Genomic DNA, 19616 nt, shown 5'->3' with positions numbered 1-19616 from the left:
CTGTCTATCTATCGAACTATCCAAACATCATTGTGTGGGTTCTAAGTTCATGTAAATGCAAGTATTCATTGGCTGAATATTGAATTAGCTATATAAAGCTAGTATGTTCCATTTGATGTTCCATTTCAAGTCTGTTTCCATAAAGCTTAACTCTGTAACATACTCTCCTCAGGAGCACTTCTGAAGTACTTTGGAAGCCCACAGCAGGTGCCAGCACACACCACAACGTCCACTGAGGACACTGTTGGTGAGTTCAAATGGGCCCAAAGTGAGAGCTTTCTGAATTTGGAATATTAAGTCATTACATTACGAATCATATATTTCTTTATTCCATAGCAGGTCAATCAACCTCCACCGCTGCTGTTGGTGAATGTGAAACCACAAGGTCAGCTGTTGGCACCAGTGACTCCGATGTCATCCAAGAAACCGCCTCAGACAATGCTGGTAAATGATGTGTTAAGTGTATAGATTAAGCCCATAGAGCTAGCTACAATTGCCATTTGTCGAAGTTCTATTGAGCAAGCTCGCTGTTCATTGCTTATAATAAATATCTGTCATGCATGGGGCAGGAGTTTGATGATACCTGTTTTTAAGGACTGATTCTGGATCAGCACTTTGGAGCTATCTCAAAAGCAGCGCCATAGTGGTGAAAAGACAGCTGATCTAGAGACAGTCCTATAGTCATATATTAAACAATGATATACTTCTTTATTCCATAGCGGTTCCATCAACTTCCATCACTGAAGAAACCACCTCTGACAATGCTGGTAAGTTTAGGCCTACATCAAAGAGACCTTAACTTTGTTTGTCAAGAAAAGCAAAGCACTATATGTCCAATCAATCATGGTATTATTATTATTATTATTATTATTATTATTATTATTATGAATATCATTATTACTATTGTGTTCAATCATTCAACTGTGTTGTTCATTGCCAGGAACATCAACTTGTAAACATGTCAAGTAACAAAAACTTATTTTTTAAAATTAATTTCCCTATAGGTATTCCTGTACCCATTGAAGTTGAGAGCAGTACCATTACGCCTACTACACCTACCTCTGTAACTTCTACTCCTTTTCTCTCTGGTTCACCAATGGATCCAACTGGGTGGCCATCAGTACTTAACGATCACGTACGTACAGATCTGGTGATTAGGGGGCCAGTACAGGTGGACAGAGATTTTGTATTCCCGAAAACACCAAACAACAGAAGCTTTCATTATCATTACATGTTTAGAACACTTGTAAATGATGAGAAAGTTAAGCGAAGCTGGTTAATATACTCCAAGAACAATGATTCAGTCTACTGCTTTTGCTGCAAGTTGTTTTCCAAGAAATCATTAAAGCTCATAACAGAGGGACAACAGGACTGGGTGAATATTGGCGCATTACTGAAGCTACACGACAACAGCCCAGATCATGTGAAAAGTGTGTTGACTTGGAAGGAACTAGAGCTCCGTCTTAGAAAAGGGAAGACAAAAGACAAAACAGAGTTGTACCTCCTGGAGGCAGAGAAGAAGAGGTGGAGAGAGGTGCTCATTCGGTTGGTTTCCATCATCCAATCTCTAGCAGAGAGGAACCTGGGACTTAGAGGGACTGTTGACACCCTGCATAACCACAACAACGGGAATTTCCTCAAAGAAGTTGAGCTAATTGCCAAGTTTGACCCTGTTCTGAAAGAACACATCAGACGCATTGACAGTGGAGGAAATTACACTACATACTTGGGTAAAACAATCCAAAATGAACTCATGTCCTGTATCAGTGACACAATACTTGCAGCAATGGTGGCTGAAATCAAAGAGTCCAAGTATTTTGCCATCATTTTGGATTGCACCCCAGACGTCAGCCACCAGGAGCAGATGACTGTTGTGATTCGAACAGTGAGTGTGAAGAAAAGGACTGAGATCAGGGAGCACTTTCTGGGGTTCATCATAGCCCCTGCATCCACAGGGCTTGGTTTGTCTACACTCATTTTGAACAGGCTGGAGGAGCTGAAGATCCCCTTTGAGGACTGCAGAGGACAATCCTATGACAATGGTGCAAACATGAAGGGCAGAAATAAAGGGGTGCAGGCCAGGCTGTTGGAGAAGAATCCTCGAGCTCTGTATGTTCCTTGTGCAGCCCACACACTGAATTTGATGGTGGCGGATTCAGCCAAAGGATCAATAGATGCTACTTGCTTCTTTGGTAATGTTCAGAAGCTGTACACCTTGTTTTCAGGTTCTCCCCAGAGGTGGACCATCCTGAAAAAACATGTGGACATCACTCTCAAGTCCTGGAGTGAGACGCGGTGGGAGAGCAGAGTGAATAGCATCGAGCCGTTGCGCTACCAAACGGATAAGGTCAGGGAGGCTTTGCTATAGGTGAGGGAAAACGCAAATGATCTCATGGTCAGAATTGAGGCCCAATCCCTGGCAGAAGAAATTGGATCATTTAGATTCCAAATCTGCACTGTTGTCTGGTATGATATTCTGTCAAAGATCAATACAGTTAGCAAGCTCCTTCAGTCTGTCAACATGCAGCTGGATGTTGCGGTCAGTCTCTTAGACAAAACCAAAGCATCGCTGGTAACCTACAGGGCCACTGGGTTCACAGATGCTCAGGCCACAGCAAAAGAGCTCTGTGGAAATATGAATGTTGAGGCAGTGCTGAAAGAAAAGAGGCTGCGGAGCAAAAAGAGGCATTTTGCCTACGAGGCAGCTGACGAGGCAGTGGCTGATGCCATGACGAGACTGGAAACAGGATTCTTTAATGTTGTGGTGGACTGTGGCATCCAGTCTTTGGAGGACAGATTCAAGTCCCTGGGGGAAGTAAGAGACAAGTTTGGAGTGCTTCACAACTTCCATAATCTGGATGATGAGTCACTTACAGACCAATGTGCCCTGCTGGGAAAAACATTGACCTGTGGCGAAGAGGCAGACGTTGACTGGAGAGAGCTAGCCATGGAGATGCAAAGCCTTCCAGAGCTTCCCAAAGAAGATATGACCACATTGGAGATGCTCACCTTCTTAAATGAAAACGAGCTGTGTGAGATCTATCCAAATCTTTGGATAGCGCTGAGAATAGCCTGTACCCTTCCAGTGACAGTGGCGTCCGCAGAGAGATGCTTCTCGAAGCTCAAACTGATAAAAACATACTTGAGGTCCTCCATGGCCCAGGATCGCCTGAGTGGAATGGCAATAATCAGCATAAACCACCAGATTGGCAGCCAGATCTCCTATGATCAGGTCATCAATGACTTTGCCTCCAGGAAAGCAAGAAGAGAACAATTCTGACTGTACGTACGAGAGGAACATTTGTATTTGCATTTGTTTTTTTACATTTCATTTCATTGTTAAGCAGTTTGTTTTGCACATATTATTTAATCCTTTAAAGGTATTTTTGGATCTATTTATATATTCTATTTAGTGTTGAGTGTTTTTTATTAAAAATATCTATCTTTGAACAGTGATGGTCACTTTGTCAGTCTTTTTATTCTGTACTGTCAGTTCATCAGTGCTATCTGATATGACTACTTTATTCAAGTTTATGTTCATTTGTCAGAGTACTTTTGATCCCCTAAAATGGGGGATCAAATGTAATATTGGACAAATTAACATACACTTCAACAAAGTAGTCATATTTAATACTTGGTCACAGTATGCACTTTAACCTCATAGTCCTTGTTTCATTTCAAATCTAATGTGCTGGAGTACAGACTCAGAGCCACAACAACAAAACATATGTCACTGAGGACTGAGGAGTTTCTATATTTCTGTTCACTGAGTTTATATAGTCATTAGTTATAGCCTAGGTAGTTATTTGTAGTCAATTTAAAGACTGTGCTGCTCTTCTCAGGTCCCACTTTAGTGTTTACATGCTTATTTGTACAATATGTGTGCTCATACTAACATCATAAGACAAAAGTTGGTTCCGTGTTGTGTGTAGTGAGAACGCGCTAGAGTGAGGGGGGCCCCCAAACAAAATCTTGCTTAGGGCCCCCAAAAGTCTAGGGCCGGCCCTGATGGTACAACATTAGTGGATAAAATGAACGTAAATCCTCTATGCCTCTGAGTTAATAAAAGATGCACAGACATGCATGCGGTAACACAAAAGAAGAAGAAAAGCGTGCCGCCTGCCGCCATTTTAGGTTCGAAAATAATGTTTCTCAGATCACTTTGTGAAAACTTTGCAACCCAGCTAACCTTCAATGTTTTTTCTCTGAAGGAAACTGAAGCAACTGGCAGATATATGGCTTATTCAATCTGGTAAGCCTCACAGCGGAGAAACTGTGACACGCTGGGGGTGGGGTGGGGTGCGCGAGTGGAGCGGCGCAACTGTGACATGCTTACGGCCCCTACACACAGCGGCGGGCTTGTCTGAAGCTCGACCAACAACCAATCACATGAATATCCCGCCCCGGACACACAAGCACGCGGTTTGATTGGCTAGAGTTTGTACTGGCATATGATTTGATTGTCACAATTCAGTTTGGCAAAGCGTGACGTCACTCCATTCAAAGTGTATGGGCAGAAGCGTTGAAGCTTCAACGCACGCCGTTACGGCCCCTACACACGGCGGCGTGCGTTGACGCTTCTGCCTGAATGGGGTGACGTCACGCTTAGCCGCACTGCATTGTGGGAGCAAAGCGTAGCTTTCATGTGATTGGTTGTTGGTCTAGCTTCATACATTCCCGCCGGCAAGCGTCAACGCACGCCGCCGTTTGTAGGGGCTGTTACACTGTAGGTGCGCCGCGTTTGGGGGTGCTGCAGCCCCTTCCCGCGTCCATGTTTATTCCACATGGTTACTAAAATGTGAATGAATTTTTATTGCTTAACACTGAACTTGTTAGATTTTTGTTGGTGCCTGTGAATATTGTTACGTTTTCCAATGGCTTGGAGATGCAAACTTTGTGCTGCTGTCTTTGATACAAGGGCACAGTTACTTGAACATTATAACATTATTATTCCCTTGATTTCAAAGTTAATGCAGACTACCATTGCCCTTGCGGCGCAATGAGATCATCAATGATGAGCTACCTGTTGGAGAGATCCTGGAACGCTGGCCTGCCTTGAAAATGGAGTCACAGGTGAAAATATTTTATTTATTACAACTATATAATTATTTTGTGTACCTTTGTCACTGATAACTTTGACATGTTTACTCAGATTTAGCTTGTCATGTTTCTGTTTATCTCTGCTGCCTTCAGTCCACATATACATTGTACTCTGAATTAAATAGTCATTTCATATTTTGGCAGATTTGTGCAGAGTTTCACAGGATAACGAACCTCAACCTGAAGAACCACTTTTACGCGGAGTTGGATCGGCATGCTGTTGAGCTTGTTCAGGAAGAAGGCGGCACGCAAAGGCGAAGTGTCTGAAGTTCAGCTCTTCACCGCCTATGACCTCCAGGTGAGTCGGTTAAGCCTCTTGGTGTTTTATTATCATACTCGAGTGGATTTTCTGTGTGTGTGTGTGTGTGTGTGTGTTGGGGGGCAGGGGGTCAGCCTGATAGATTTAGATGTATTATTAAGATGCTTGTGTTTGGGGAGGGAACAGCAGTGTTAATGTTATTGCACCTTGATGTTGTGCTAATGAGATACAGGTGGGATCGCAGACGCCTCAATTGCTTCAAAATGGTAATCTCTTCAGTCATGGAAGAGCCCTTGTGATATAAATTGTTGTGTGGCTATGCTGTTTAGCATCCAAAGTAAAACAAAGATATGTTTTCGCACTCAAGGATCAAGGTGACGTCCATAGCCGACGTGCTGCTCTCCTCCCTGGTCTGCCTGGATTTCTGCATGAGGATGACTCCAGGTTTCTGAGGCTGTGGCATGCAAGTCAGCATAATAACTGTTTTGAATGTATGTGACAGATCATCAAAAAATATAGTTTATCTTATAAATACACACATACACACACACACACACACACACACACACACACACACACACACACACACACACACACACACACACACACACACACACTGTGTTACTGTTCAGCTTCAAGTTGAAGGACTGTTTCCCATACATTATTTTATACTTTTATACTGTGCGTTTTAATTGTCAGTGTTAAAGTGCTTTTTAATGTTTAGTCAACATTTTAACTTAGGGATTTTGAGTTACAGTTAACTAAAAATGTCGATGTAATCGGTTTCAACAAACGTTTTAAGTATTCGACATTCCGTTTTGAGTACTAATCAATTGACATTTTTAATTCATATTGGGGTTTAGAGATAATAAAAATATTTAACTTAAATCTACCTGATTTTCATATCTACTGTGCTAACAAAATAGCTAGTTGAAGAGATATGAAAATGTTTAAGTTAAAGATACTTGATCTTTATATGTACAGTGTTAACAACAATTATTAGTTTAAATAACTTAATATATCCATGTTTCTTTAACTTAAAACAATATGTTTGTCATTTAAAAATTACTAGTAAATGGAACTCAATTGATAAGATTATACTTTAACTTAAAACATTTTAGTTAAGGTACTCAAACATTTCGATGTAATCGGTTTCAAAAAAACGTTTGAGTTCTATTACAGTAACTTGTCAGGTTTTACAGTGTAAGCTTGCTGAATGTAGACTTCAAACTACTGTCTAAACTCTTAGATTTGCGCCTTGAGTCGACACTTCGCTCTGTTATCTCCCCTGATCAAACAGGTTTCATTAAAAATAAAAACCTGATTTCATTAAAAATAGACACTTAATTTAAGACAGTTGTTTAATACAATTTATAACCCATCTTCTTCTAGTGCTCCAGAAGCATTAATATCGCTGGATGCAGAGAAGGCTTTTTATCGTGTGGAGTGGGGCTATCTCTTCTACTCATTAGACAAATTTGGCTTTGGGAAAAAGTTTACGACCTGGATTAAACTGCTTTACTCCTCAGTCCTCGCCTCAGGCCTCCCTCCTTTAGAACTAATAACAATCAATCGGAATATTACCCTCTTGAGTCCTTTGCTTTTCGCCCTCGCGATTTGCCCCTCGCCATCGTGCTTCGTTCTAACCCCCTCATTACTGGGATAACCAGAAATGGCGCAGAACAGAGAGTCTCTCTTTATGCGGACGGCCTTCTTATGTATCTCTCGAACTTTTCTGTTTCAATCCCTGCTACACTTGCCACGCTGGACTCATTTGGTTTCATATCGGGATATAAACTTAATCTTGGTAAAAGTGAATTATTTCCTCTAAACTCAACCGCACGTAAATGTCCTTTACATAACTTCCCATTTAAAGTATCTTCGCAAAGCTTTACATATCTTGGAATACAAGTTACTAGCACATTAAAAAAAGTCTCTTTAAGGCCAATTTTACACCCCGTTTAGAACGTATGCAACAAGACTTTGAACGCTGGTCACTGCTCCCTTTAAATTTGGCCGCGATGATCAACTCAGTAAAAATGAATACTCTCCCTAAATTTGCCAGTGTATACACATTTTCTGATTTTTTTCGGAAAATTGATAGCTCAATTTTGGAGTTTATTTGGAACAAAAATAAACCTAGAATTCATAAAGACATTCTACAAAGGCCAAAGCCTCTTGGAGGAATGGCCTTGCCAAACTTTAGATTTGACTATTGGGCTTCCAACCTAAGAATCTTACAATATTGGCTTGGGTCCAATACACTTCATCCTCACCCCGCTTGGCTGGCTATGGAGTCTTTTTCCTCTAAGCCTGTGTCACTGACGTCACTTGTACACTCCCCCATCAACAGCCCCGTTTCCCTCTATGCTAAAAATATAGTTGTAAAACCTCCTTAAGGATTGGAAGTCAGTTTAAAAGTCACTTTGGTCTGGCAGGAGATCTCAGAGGACCTTTGGAGCAATATTCTTAAGCGTGTGCATACTTCCAGTGGCGGTTCTAGACCAATTTCACTGGGGGGGCCAGGCCAGGCCAGTTATTTTCTGAGGGGTGCCCAATAAATGCAGGACGAAAAACACAAAGACAGTATGAAGTAATTGTGCATAAGAAAACAATGCAATACAGTTATTGGTATTTGTTTCATTACACATATTTATTTCAGATACTATAGTTACAGTTTTTACGCTCTAATGCAGGGGTCTCCAACCTTTTTTAGGATGAGAGCTACTTTCAAAATATAAAACAAGTCGTGAGCTACTTTTACTCCTCTTTTGTTGTTTTTTGCAGTGTATATATTTAGTAAATTTTAACATCTTTAAACGTTGTGTTCTGTTTGGGTCTGTGGGACCCGTTTTCAGTGTTTACTTAAAGAAAATGTATGCAATTTAATTATTTTAACCTGCTTTATTTGGGGGTGGACCTCACATCCTTTGGGAGGGTCCGGGGGCATGCACCCCCGGGAAGATTTGTTTTTAAATGTTGAAGTGAAATGCATCAATCTGGTGCACTTTGAGCACAACATGAATTGATGGATACAGCTCTCAACACTCAGATGAAAGGGAGCTGTATACTTTTCAATAATCCAAAATCTTTGAAATATGATTACAACCAATAACAAATAATTTAAACTTGTTTATTCTTATCTTATGTTACCTAGTTAGCATTCTTACTTTTTATTTATGCATATTTTACTAATCACTCCCCTTTTAAACTGTTTTTATTTTTTGTTACTGTCTTATAGTACACATTGGAATGATTTCTTACTTTATTTTGTACAACTATATAAAATGGATAAAGGTGTGCTCTCTCTAATGGGTCTGACTATAATTAGTTAGTTTAATTAGTTAGTTCCACCTATTCCGTCAGCCAAGAGATTGTTTAATCATAAACTTTTTGTTCTTTTTTTTTCATTTTCAGGGGGGCAACAGGGGGTCTGAAGGCAGTGTTAGGGGGGCACTGGGCCCCCCTTACCCCCCCCCCCCCAGAACCGCCCCTGCATACTTCATCCGTCTGCGCAAGACATGGTTTGATTCAGTGTAAAGTTGTTCACCGCACCCACTGGACTAAAGTCAGGCTGTTCAAAGTGTTTGACAATATAGATCCTTCTTGTGAAAAATGTCACCAAACACCTGCAAACCATTTGCATATGTTTTGGTCATGTACGTCTCTGCACAACTACTGGACTTCAATTATCAGTACTTTGTCAGAGGTAACTGGGCCTAATGAGCCTAATGCCATTACTGCAGTATTTATTTGGCATCCCAAACCTGCCTTTGCCTAGGCTCAAAGCAGAACTTATAGCCTTTGCAACATTACTAGCAAGACGTCTTATTCTAACAAGATGGAAATCACCAACACCACCTTCCCACACTATGTGGATAAGGGGCATTTTTAATAATTTGCAGCTTGAAAAAAATCTGTTACACATTAAGCGGCTCCTCCGGGAAGTTCCGAAGTGTCTGGGGGCCTTTCTTTGCCTATGCAGGGAGGATGACTTTCCCGGTTATTCCGGAATAAGACCCGAATATGTGTGTGTGTGTATATGTATATATCTTTTTTAATTATTTTATATGTATGTATATATATATATATGTATATATATGTATATGTGAAACATTTTCTTTTTTAAATGTATTTGTACTCTTACCTGAAGAGAATGAGGTTATGTGTTTGTTTGTATTTTGTTGTGTGACCATGCCGCCCTTTTTTTTTGTCTTGTTGTAATGTTTCATATGTTATGTGATCTGCACAACTGTAATGTGACACTGTCAATCGCAACCGCTCTGTCATCTCTGTTTAATTTGTGTACAAAAATCAATGAACAAAGTTTATAAAAAAAAAAACATTTCATCTGTGGAAGCCGTAGTACTGTAAAAAGCACGACCGATCATCAAAAATCAAAATCAAAAAGCTTTTATTGTCATTGTACAGAATACAACAAGATTTTATCTGAGCCGGCCCGGCTAAAATAACTGGATGGCCCTGCCTGTCAGCCTACCATCTGTGCACAAACTTATCTCGTGCCCTCATTGGTCATGTTCGTGTGTGTTGGAGGAGTATGGGGGTTATTCCCTATCTTTATTCAAGAGGAAATGGCAGATTTTTTCCGGTTGTGTATTTTCAAATTCTAGCGCACTCGAGCTGGTTTCTCCGAAATTACCTACCCCACCTTTAATTTGGCTTTAAATTATTCTGAAATGGGCCATGCTGTAGGAGTAGGCTACATTATATGCTAATACTTTCGTACTTTTTAGGGTCATTCTACAGAAAAGGTGGAAGTACTGTCACTTACTTTTGCAGACACCAAAATACATGACGTTGACCTAATACTCACATTCATTATATATGTTGAATAAATAGAGATTGTCTTTGCAATGGTACTAAATAAAAAATGGTTTTATACATAAATTGCAATTTATTTAAATATAAAATAAATCTATATTTATTTATTGAAAAATATATTATTTTTCAATAAATAAATCTAATTTATATTTACAAAAGATTACAAGCATTAAATATAACACTGAAATGGTAAAAAAAAAAGAGCAAATTGTTATTAATAATGTCAAATAAATGTCAGTCACCCAAAATTACGTCATTGGTGTTATGCTACACAAAACGCTTTTATTTTTAAAATAATGTACTGTCTCTGAAGTACCTCCTGTAACAAGAGATCATTTGAGGCAGTGCAGTGGACAAAGACATAAGGAAAGTCAGATACTTCTTACTTTGTTTGTTAAAGGTGTAATTTTATCTTCAAATTTTACGTGCGTCTTTCAAGTCTGTCATTAGTGTTACTAATTTCATAGCCCTAGTGAACATTTGAATGGGAAAATGTATTGTATTGAAGAGTTAAACAACTTTGATATTGACTGAAGCCATATTTGGTCTGACACATTACAGCCATTTTGTTAAAATGGTAGTGTTTTCTCGAAATTGTCACTGGTTTTACCGTCACTGGTGTTACTCTTCCTGGTAACACGTAACACCAGTGACATTCCTATACAAGCTTTGTATAATGTATACAAATAATAAAAATATTTTAAGCTCTACTTGTTGTGGATTCATCAAGTTAAGAGTTAGTTATTGCTATTTAACAGGTTTTAGATATTTTTAGAAGGAATATATTTCAGCAGATTTGTATCACCCAGATTCAGGGCCGTTTCTTCTTATAGGCGGACTATGCAGATGCATAGGGCCCCCCGCAGCCACTAGGGGGCCCCCAAGCTGAAAGTCATTATTATTTTTTTTTTTTTATTCATCCAAAAAAACAAAAAAGTATAATTCATACACACAAAGATGAACGAAATTAGTAGAAGCGAGAGGGCTGAAGCATAGCTTATGTAAAGTAGCCCTCCCGTGCATCATACTAATACAACATCGGCATTATTGCGTCAAAAACGTATAGAAATGAAGGAGTACAAAGAAATAAAGAAAACAGGAGAAAGAATTAAATAAAAGTTAGGGCAGGAAAACAATAAATGCATATACAGTATATGTATATATATATATATATATATATATATATATATATACAAAAACTAGATATAGGGTCATTTTCTGCACATGTCAATAGCAGTTTCAACTATCTTCTTTTGGAAATTAAAATACTATATTATATATATAAATATAAATATATAGATATAAATATATACATATGTACACATGTACTTGGCAGATGAATAATAATAATATATGCATGATTGCATATAAACATTGTGAACACTTATTTTCAAGTGACTTTTTTTACATTCATATGTTCACGCTGTGGTTTGGAACTGCTTTTGAATGTTATTTGGCATTTTGTTTTGAAAATGTTGCGCATAATCAGTACTGTTTTAAGCTGTACTATGTCAACACATTAGATAATATAAATTTAATAGATTGAGTTTTTTTAAATATGGGAGTTGTGTTTTCATATTTACCAACACCACAGACTATTCGTAATACTTTTTTGGGGATATTATAATTTTTTGTAGATTTGTTGAGTACGTGTTTCCCCATATTTCGGAGCAGTAGTAAAGGTGAGGGAGAAATAGACTGTTATAAAGCATATTTTTTCTTTGAGAATGTTCTTAGTATGATACAAAATACCTATTGTTTTTGACAGTTTAGTCTGTACATAATTTATATGGTGCTTCCAATTTAGTTTTTCGTCAACAAGCAGTCCTAAAAATGTACATGCACAAACTTTTTCTATCTCGGTATTGCAAATCCATATAATGCAGTAATTTCTACTCTCAGACTTTGTTTTGAATAACATGTCATTTGTTTTGGACACATTAAGGGATCATTTATTAACTTCAAACCAGTTACATAGTATTTCTAATTCTGCATTCACGATTTTAACAAGATCGCCAAGATTATGATGGGAGCAGAGAATTAAAAGTTCAGGTTCAGCCTCACTATATTTCGGGAGAATTCAAACGAGCCGTCTTTATTTGTAGACAGCCAAGCCCCACCTGTGTTCGGTGAAGCATTATATGCTTAAAAATTCAATGTAGGATATAAACACGACTGAACTGCAATGATAGCAAAGCTGTGGCCCGTGTTTTTGGGGTAATAAAGTCCAAATCATCGTTGGGCTGTCACCCAATGAGTGACGTCTGAGGAAGATGAAAAATGTAAATTAAACATTGTTGAGAAAATGCTGCATCTCTTGCAGTTATTGACGTAGAGGAGCCTTATTGTTTACCTTTTTAATATACTTTTTGTAAGTTTCAATTGCTTGGTTTTCGTGAAATTAGCCTGTTTTCCTATTAAAGTGTAACAGATTTATGCATCTCCACAGATCATCTTAAAGGCTTCGGAATCCCCCCAATTGTAGTTAAAAAAAACTGTAAAAACTAGGGCCCCCAAACAGCATCTTGCATAGCGCCCCCAAAAAGCTAGAAACGGCCCTGCCCAGATTCCACCTTTTCTTTAGAATGAATCTTTACTTAAGTCACATTTTAAGACAGTAGTAGCCTATGTGTTATTTTACTCAAGTAAAGGATTTGAGTACTTCTCCAAAGACTGAGTATTAGCAATTCGTGATATGTTAGGTTGTGTTTTAGCGGCATCACGTCGAAGTACTGTATTAACTAACATACAGTCATCCTGCGGGGGGCAGCACAGTAACGTCCTAGTTATTCCCATTGCCAAGTGTAGATCTCAATATACAAAGAGAGTTGAAGGAAAAGAAAGAAATACCAGTATGGCGCATAGTCCAGAATTATTTTGCAAGATATCACTCAGACTCAACAATCATATTTACTGATGGCTCCAAAGATCCAGAGACAGGGCGTGCTGGGGCAGCAGTTTATATCTCAGTGAGTAATTCACATATAAAGAAAAGGGTAACCGACCATGTGTCAGTATACACCACAGAGTTGTTGGCATTGGTATTGGCATTGGAATGGATAGAGGAGAAAGGAATACATAATACTGTAATTGCATCTGACAGCTATTCAGCTTTATCGAGTATACGATCAGGCAGATCTTCATTTAGAATGGACATAATAAATGAAATATTTCTAATTTTGTATAAAATGCAAATCAAAGGAATAGCAACTCGTTTCATCTGGGTTCCTGCTCATGTTGGTGTGGAGGGTAATGAACAGGTGGATATTCTGGCCAAACAAACACTCAGAATTACGAATATAGACATTGAAGTTCCGCTCAGCAAAGCGGAGGTTAAAACATTCATACATATATATGCGCAAACAACATGGCAAGATCATTGGGACCTTAGTGACACAGGAAGACATCTTTATAACATTCAAAGGTATGTGGGTGATGGAAGGAAGGTGGGGTTTAAAAGAAGGGAGGAAAATGTCATTTCTCGGATGAGAAATAGGTCACACAGGTCTCAATCATACATTAAGGGTAATAGGAAAGCATCCAACCGGAAAGTGTACACACTGTAGCCAGCCAGAAACAGTTGAACATGTTTTGCTGCATTGCAGGAAATATAATATTCAGAGAAATTTGCTTTTCCAAACACTGAAGAAAGCAAAATACATTGACTTTTCGCTATCAGGGCTGTTAGGGAAAACATCAGGCAATATATATTGTGAGCTTATTACGTTTCTTAGAGAAATTGATAAATTTAAAATAATCTAGAGTTTTGATTTTATTTATTTTGTTGTTTTTTGTTTGTTTTATTTGTTTTATTGTTTTCTGCATAGTCTCTTGTCCATACTCCAGTCCAGTTGGTGGCGGTAATGCACCTAAAATGTGGTTTGCCAACCGCCAATAAACACTAAAGAAGAAGAAGAAGAAGAAGAAGAAGAAGAAGAAGCACAGTAACGTAACTTCACTTTTGGCCGGTCTCTCAACCGGAAACCGGAGCAACATCGTCGACTGAACAACGCTGCCATTTTGACTTCTTCAGAAGCGAGCTCGGAAAACTGCGTGTGTGTTCTTTTAGCGGTCTTATTTACACATAGCATATTTCACCATGGCTATGCAAGCAGCAAAACGTGCTAATGTAAGTGTAAACGAGTTGGCTGTTGTATACTGAGGAATATAATTATGTATATTAGCTTGGTGTGGCTAGTAGTTAGCGACACCCAGCGCTAGCATACGGTTAGCATGCTAACGGATTGAAAACAATCACACTGTCTGTTAAAACTTTCCACATTCTTGCTGTAAACATGAACATTTTAAACAATTCAAAGTCAGTGTTTCGAAATGGCCAATGTGCTTGCTAAATGTGGTTAATGGTGTTTTAAGTATTTTGTTTCTAAACGTTTATTTAATTTATAGATGGGGGAATGCTTGAATTATCACAGAAGCGAGACAAATAACTACAACTAAGTGTTGCATTACAGGTTCCATTATAATGTTTACCTTACAAAACTCTACAATTCGATAAATTGATAGATAGAAATTATTTCGTCACAGCAGAGGTGTTATTTGCATTACACATGACTAACATATATTTCAAAGATCGAATAAGATACAAATATAATAAAACATTAACAGCATGTATATACAAATTCACGGTAGAAAAAACATATCACTAGAGGATCTAAAATAAATAATAGACAATAAAGAAAATACTGAATACATTTTAATAATCTTTAAAAGACAATTTCATTAAGCAACAGAAATATACTACAGAAAAAGACACGTATAGACATTGGATTATATTATACACATTACAATTGTGCAAAATAGCTGTTGTACAAGAGGAGAAACTTAAGAAGATTAACTATGAGCGGGTTGACATTGCTTCAGTAGTAGTTTGACGGTTTTTCAATTATTAAATGTCATTACATCAGCTTTTACTTCTCTACTTTTATAACTATTATATAAATCTTCGTTAACGCCTCTGTTTTTTCTTGTTATACGGTTCAGATACGATTACCTCCTGAGGTGAACAGAATCCTGTACATCAGAAACCTTCCCTACAAGATCACAGCTGAGGAAATGTATGATATCTTTGGGAAATATGGACCAATACGTCAAATCAGAACGTAAGTGTTTAAAATACAAGGTAGCTTTCAGCAGGATTTTTGATTGCCAGTATGGCAAAAGGAAGTACTTTAATGTGATCATTATTAATATTGACAATGCAACAGATCTAGGAGCACATAGGACATTAGGCCACATCTTGTCCGGCAGTGGCTCAGTCAGTAGGGGCTTGGACTGGGAGCTGTAGGGTTGCCGGTTCAAGTCCCCGACCAGACCTAAAATGTGGAGTGTGGACTGCTACTTGGAGAGGTCCCAGTTCACCTCCTGCCCTGCCGTGGTGCCCTTGAGCACGTCACCGGACAACCCCCCCCCACTCCCCCCCCCACTCCCCCCCCACTCCCCCCCCCACTCCCACTCCCACTCCCACTGCTCCCCGGGCGCTGTACAATAGCTGCCCACTACTCCTAGTACTAGACTCCTGGTACTAGGATGGGTTAAAAGCAGAGAACAAATGTCACTGTGTGTGCTGTGTGCCCTGCATGTGTGACCATTAAAAAGGGGTTCATCCCTCCCAATTCTATTTTTTTCCTATTCTATCTCACTATTATTCTTGCATACAATATCATACATTTTTTTTAACCGGTGGGTTCCCATTATAATGGTAATAAGTACTATCATAATACAGAATGGAGATATGTGAAATGGGATATAGAATTTGAGATGGTTCAAGTTTTTATACAGAAACATAAACTCTAACACGGAAAACTAACCTAAACTACTAAATGTTACATATTGAATGTATTCGATAAGTCATTGGTTTAAATGAGGTAAGATATAATAAACACATACATAGAAAATATTACTAGGTAATTCAAGCTTTGACCTATTTTACTACTGCTTTTTATAGACACAGATAGACTGACATTTTTATAATTTGTATTGGTTTGTTATCAATCTGATTCCTTACCTAATTTAAATCTCACTAATTTCATTTAAGTATACTTTTTTTAATTGCTTATATGTATACAAGGTATGATTGTTATGATTAGGTTGCAGAGTATGTCATTAGATTATTTACAACATTTTACATTTGTTATGTACCACTTATTTTCCCTTCATGCCAGTGGGAATCTGCACATGATGGTCTAATTTTCACTACTCTTGTGTTTCTACTCTTTCTCCCTTCTCAGAGGGAACACACCTGAATCACGAGGAACATCTTACGTGGTTTATGAAGACATCTTCGACGCCAAGAACGCCTGCGATCATCTGTCGGGTTTCAACGTCTGCAACCGCTACCTGGTGGTCCTCTACTACAATGCAAACAGAGTATGTATCAGTGTTACAGTAGCAGGGTTTCTCCTAGGGTTTTTCAGGCAGTAGAAACTTACCATAATTACCTGCATCGTCCTTTCTCTTTACGGATGAAATTTAAGTAAAGAATTCGGATAAGCAAACCACACCATTTAAACCAAATCAAACCTGGTAGGCATCTTCAAATTTCACGTACAGGAGACACGGCTCCTCTCCTCCTCAATTTTTCCCAAATAACCTCATATTATCACAACAATTGACATTCTTGTTCTTCCTTACAAACCACTGTACCAAACTTGTCTGATAACGAAAAAATATGTGCATTTGCGAATGTGCAAAATTGATATTTGATTTCTAGATACATTTAAATTCAGTTCATTATTTACAAACAGTTTAAAAATACAACTTCAATCATGAGACATAACGGAGAAATGGGGCACCCCAATAAAGTATCCGAAATTGTATTACTAACAGATCTAAAGTTGGATAGAGAGTTCATGTATTATACTGAAACATTACAAGTGAAAAAACACCAACCGTGCACAAAATGCATTGGAGTTCAACAAGACTAAGCAAGGGTGTAACTTTGGTTTGAGAAGTGGGGGGGGACACAAAACAGGGGGTCCTCCGCAAGGAAACATTGTTCTCGATTTAATTCCATTTTCTGCCTTTCTACAAATATATATTAGGGACCATGGTGTTAAAAAGGCCGAGAAAAATGTGTAGTGTATATAATGAGTGTGCAAACTTATCTATCCATGAACCTGTTTTATTAGTGATGACCTCACATCCTATAGGGGGGTCCGGGGGCATGCACCCCCGGTACGATTTTTCAAATTTAAATTGAAGTTAAAGGCATCAATCTGGTGCACAAATTAAGAGATTTATGGATACAGCTCTCAACACTCATATGAAACAGAACTGTATATATTTCAATACTCCAAAAACCATTAGAATATGCTCACAACCAATAACACATCATTGATATACTCCTCTCTCCTATCTTTATCTTACCTAGTCTGCATTCTTTCTTTTTATTTATACATATTTTACTAATCACTCCCCTTTCAAACTGTGTTTTTAATTTTTTACTGACATTGGAATTATTTTTTAACTTATTTTGAACAACTATATTAAATAGATGGAAATATTTGTTTAGACCAAACCGTTTGAGACCCAATGAGATAACTTTGACTACATTTTAAAATATAATCACTCAGCGAGTCCTTTACCTCACCTAAACTGACGTTATCTCAGCCTCTCAGTCCGACAGGAGAGGACTCTCCCTCTCCTTATTGTTGAAACAGCTTCTAATCTCCATTAGCTCCGAGCTAGCACCAGATGCTAACAACAACCCCCGTAACTCTCTCTGTCTCTCTCTCTCTCACACAAAATGCGCTCCTGCAACACACACAGACGGTCCTCCGTGACGATGACCTCTTGCGTAAAAAAAAACACATTTGAAAAGTGGGGGGGGACACAAATGGGATTTTTGAAAAGTGGGGGGGACATGTCCCCCCTGTCCCCAGTGGAAATTACGCCCATGCTAAATACACATATTTGTATCATTTTACTTTATCAACACATTTTATTTTAATGTGTTTCTCTGTTTATCAACTATTGTTCAGGCTTTCCAGAAGATGGACACAAAAAAGAAAGAGGAACAGCTGAAGCTTCTAAAAGAAAAATACGGCATCAACACAGACCCTCCGAAGTAGCATTCCAGAAACCCCATCCAGCTCCACGCCTTTCACCTCCATCTTCTTTTTCTGTCTTTACAGACATGACATGTTCATTGATGTATGCTGGTAATCTTTTACTGATACAGCTGTTCAACATGTCATTTTTTGATGATTTTAATGAAAGGAGATGTTACATAATTTCTTTGTTTTTATTAAGTCAACGTTGATTTTTCCAAACCTCACTTGTTAATCCTGACAAAGCTATTATAAAAAAAAGTTTGCCCAACATTAAGATGACTGCTTGTATTCACCTCATGATACATTTGTTAAATCTCCCAGAGTACTTTTCACTTTGTTAATCTCTTCATGGGTCATCTTTTAATTTAAAGCTAATGATGGCCAAGCTGTTTGATGTGAAATTGCAATGATCAACCGACTGTCTGAAGTTTACGATTTCTTTAAAATAAATGTTCTTTTGCTAAAAGCGCCTGCCTCCTCCCTTTTAACATTCTGTGAAGTATAGAGGATGTCCTCTGTGTGAACCCATTCAGATCAATAAGACAGTGCATACATTTTTCCCATATCCACTGGGGTTTGGGAGTCACCTGATTCTAATTTTGCCTGAGCCCCAAACAGCTTGTGATGTTGCAGTCCCTGGGGTTTTAGTTTTCTGTGTACCATGAGGGCACAAGCCTCCAGTTGAACCCTGTGTGATGAGTAGTATTGTGCCAAAGATTCATGGGTAAACACTGCAGGATTTCTTACTTTTCCATGCCCAAATGTTAGTGTTACTTTCAATGGTAACCCAAAAACAAATATATTTCCATAGAGAAACATAAAATATGCTGTTAATCTAGACTTGCTCCTATAGTACAACAATGTCTCAACAGTGACATCTGGTGGCAGTACAGGGGCATTATTTTAGAAATGTCTAACGGTAGGCAGTGCATCAGTAGCCTATGACAATGAATCGTCTATTCTTTGTACTATTCATCGTTTGAGGATTCGTCAGTTAACACCTTAACAGTTGTAATCGACTGTATATATAAGGTTGTAATGTATTAAAGTCTTAGGTTGTTAAATGTTAAGAAGCCCTGAGACAGTTTCGTGAATTTTGTTGTTTTTAGCCCCCGGGGGCGGGGGCTCCGGGTTTAACAGGTTTAAGGTGGTAATTCTCTTTTAAAACTTAAGTATTGCTACATTTACTTAATTGCAACTTTTACAAAAAGACTAAGTACAGTGTAGGAGCCATTGTATGAGTGATGCTTAATTTTCTATTGTTATACTTGCCATCTGAAATGCATCATTGCCCTGATCAGATTATTGGACATATTCCACAAAAAGAAAATGTATAAAATCCT

General features: G+C 38.3%; 2 protein-coding genes and 1 long non-coding RNA gene across 5 annotated transcripts; all 3 read left to right on the top strand.

Moving 5' to 3' along the window:
* The first annotated feature begins 15 nt into the window (after positions 1–15).
* Positions 16–493, top strand: LOC307015325. Its single transcript, XR_013801474.1, has 2 exons — positions 16–247; positions 337–493. It is a non-coding gene; the product is annotated as an uncharacterized lncRNA (long non-coding RNA).
* Positions 494–4682: 4189 nt separating this feature from the next.
* Positions 4683–10911, top strand: LOC307014562 (uncharacterized protein). 3 transcript variants are annotated; one of them, XR_013801257.1, is made up of 5 exons: positions 4683–4798; positions 4968–5073; positions 5245–5398; positions 5727–5826; positions 8777–10911. XR_013801257.1 is itself a non-coding variant. In XM_079642543.1 (5 exons), the coding sequence occupies exons 3-5, from the start codon at positions 5315–5317 to the stop codon at positions 8897–8899; spliced, it is 303 nt and encodes a 100-aa protein (XP_079498669.1). In that variant the 5' UTR covers positions 4683–4798; positions 4968–5073; positions 5245–5314; the 3' UTR covers positions 8900–10911. The 3 variants fall into 3 exon arrangements, 1 of the variants encoding a protein (XP_079498669.1); XR_013801258.1 differs by having other exon boundaries at positions 5727–5850; XM_079642543.1 differs by having other exon boundaries at positions 5727–5822.
* A 3224-nt stretch (positions 10912–14135) lies between these two features.
* On the top strand, positions 14136–18739 carry sf3b6 (splicing factor 3b, subunit 6). Its single transcript, XM_079644076.1, has 4 exons — positions 14136–14330; positions 15203–15321; positions 16450–16588; positions 18202–18739. Exons 1-4 carry the CDS (start codon positions 14301–14303, stop codon positions 18289–18291), a joined length of 378 nt encoding a protein of 125 aa, XP_079500202.1. The 5' UTR covers positions 14136–14300; the 3' UTR covers positions 18292–18739.
* Positions 18740–19616: the final 877 nt, after the last annotated feature.

Source organism: Notothenia rossii, assembly GCF_949606895.1.
Source record: "Notothenia rossii genome assembly, chromosome: 8".
Classification (NCBI taxonomy): domain Eukaryota; kingdom Metazoa; phylum Chordata; class Actinopteri; order Perciformes; family Nototheniidae; genus Notothenia; species Notothenia rossii.
The sequence above is the reverse complement of the archived record's forward strand: the minus strand, read 5'-3'. Positions and strand labels throughout refer to the sequence as shown.

Bases quoted from the DNA above. Each gene is read 5' to 3' on its own strand.
- sf3b6 (XM_079644076.1), top strand. From the start codon at position 14,301: ATGGCTATGCAAGCAGCAAAACGTGCTAAT. The intron at 15,322-16,449 runs GTAAGTGTTTAA...CTCCCTTCTCAG, and splicing joins CCAATACGTCAAATCAGAAC to AGGGAACACACCTGAATCAC. The intron at 16,589-18,201 runs GTATGTATCAGT...ACTATTGTTCAG, and splicing joins TCTACTACAATGCAAACAGA to GCTTTCCAGAAGATGGACAC.
- LOC307014562 (XM_079642543.1), top strand. From the start codon at position 5,315: ATGCTGTTGAGCTTGTTCAGGAAGAAGGCGGCACGCAAAGGCGAAGTG. The intron at 5,399-5,726 runs GTGAGTCGGTTA...TTCGCACTCAAG, and splicing joins TCACCGCCTATGACCTCCAG to GATCAAGGTGACGTCCATAG. The intron at 5,823-8,776 runs GCAAGTCAGCAT...TTTCATTTTCAG, and splicing joins GGTTTCTGAGGCTGTGGCAT to GGGGGCAACAGGGGGTCTGA.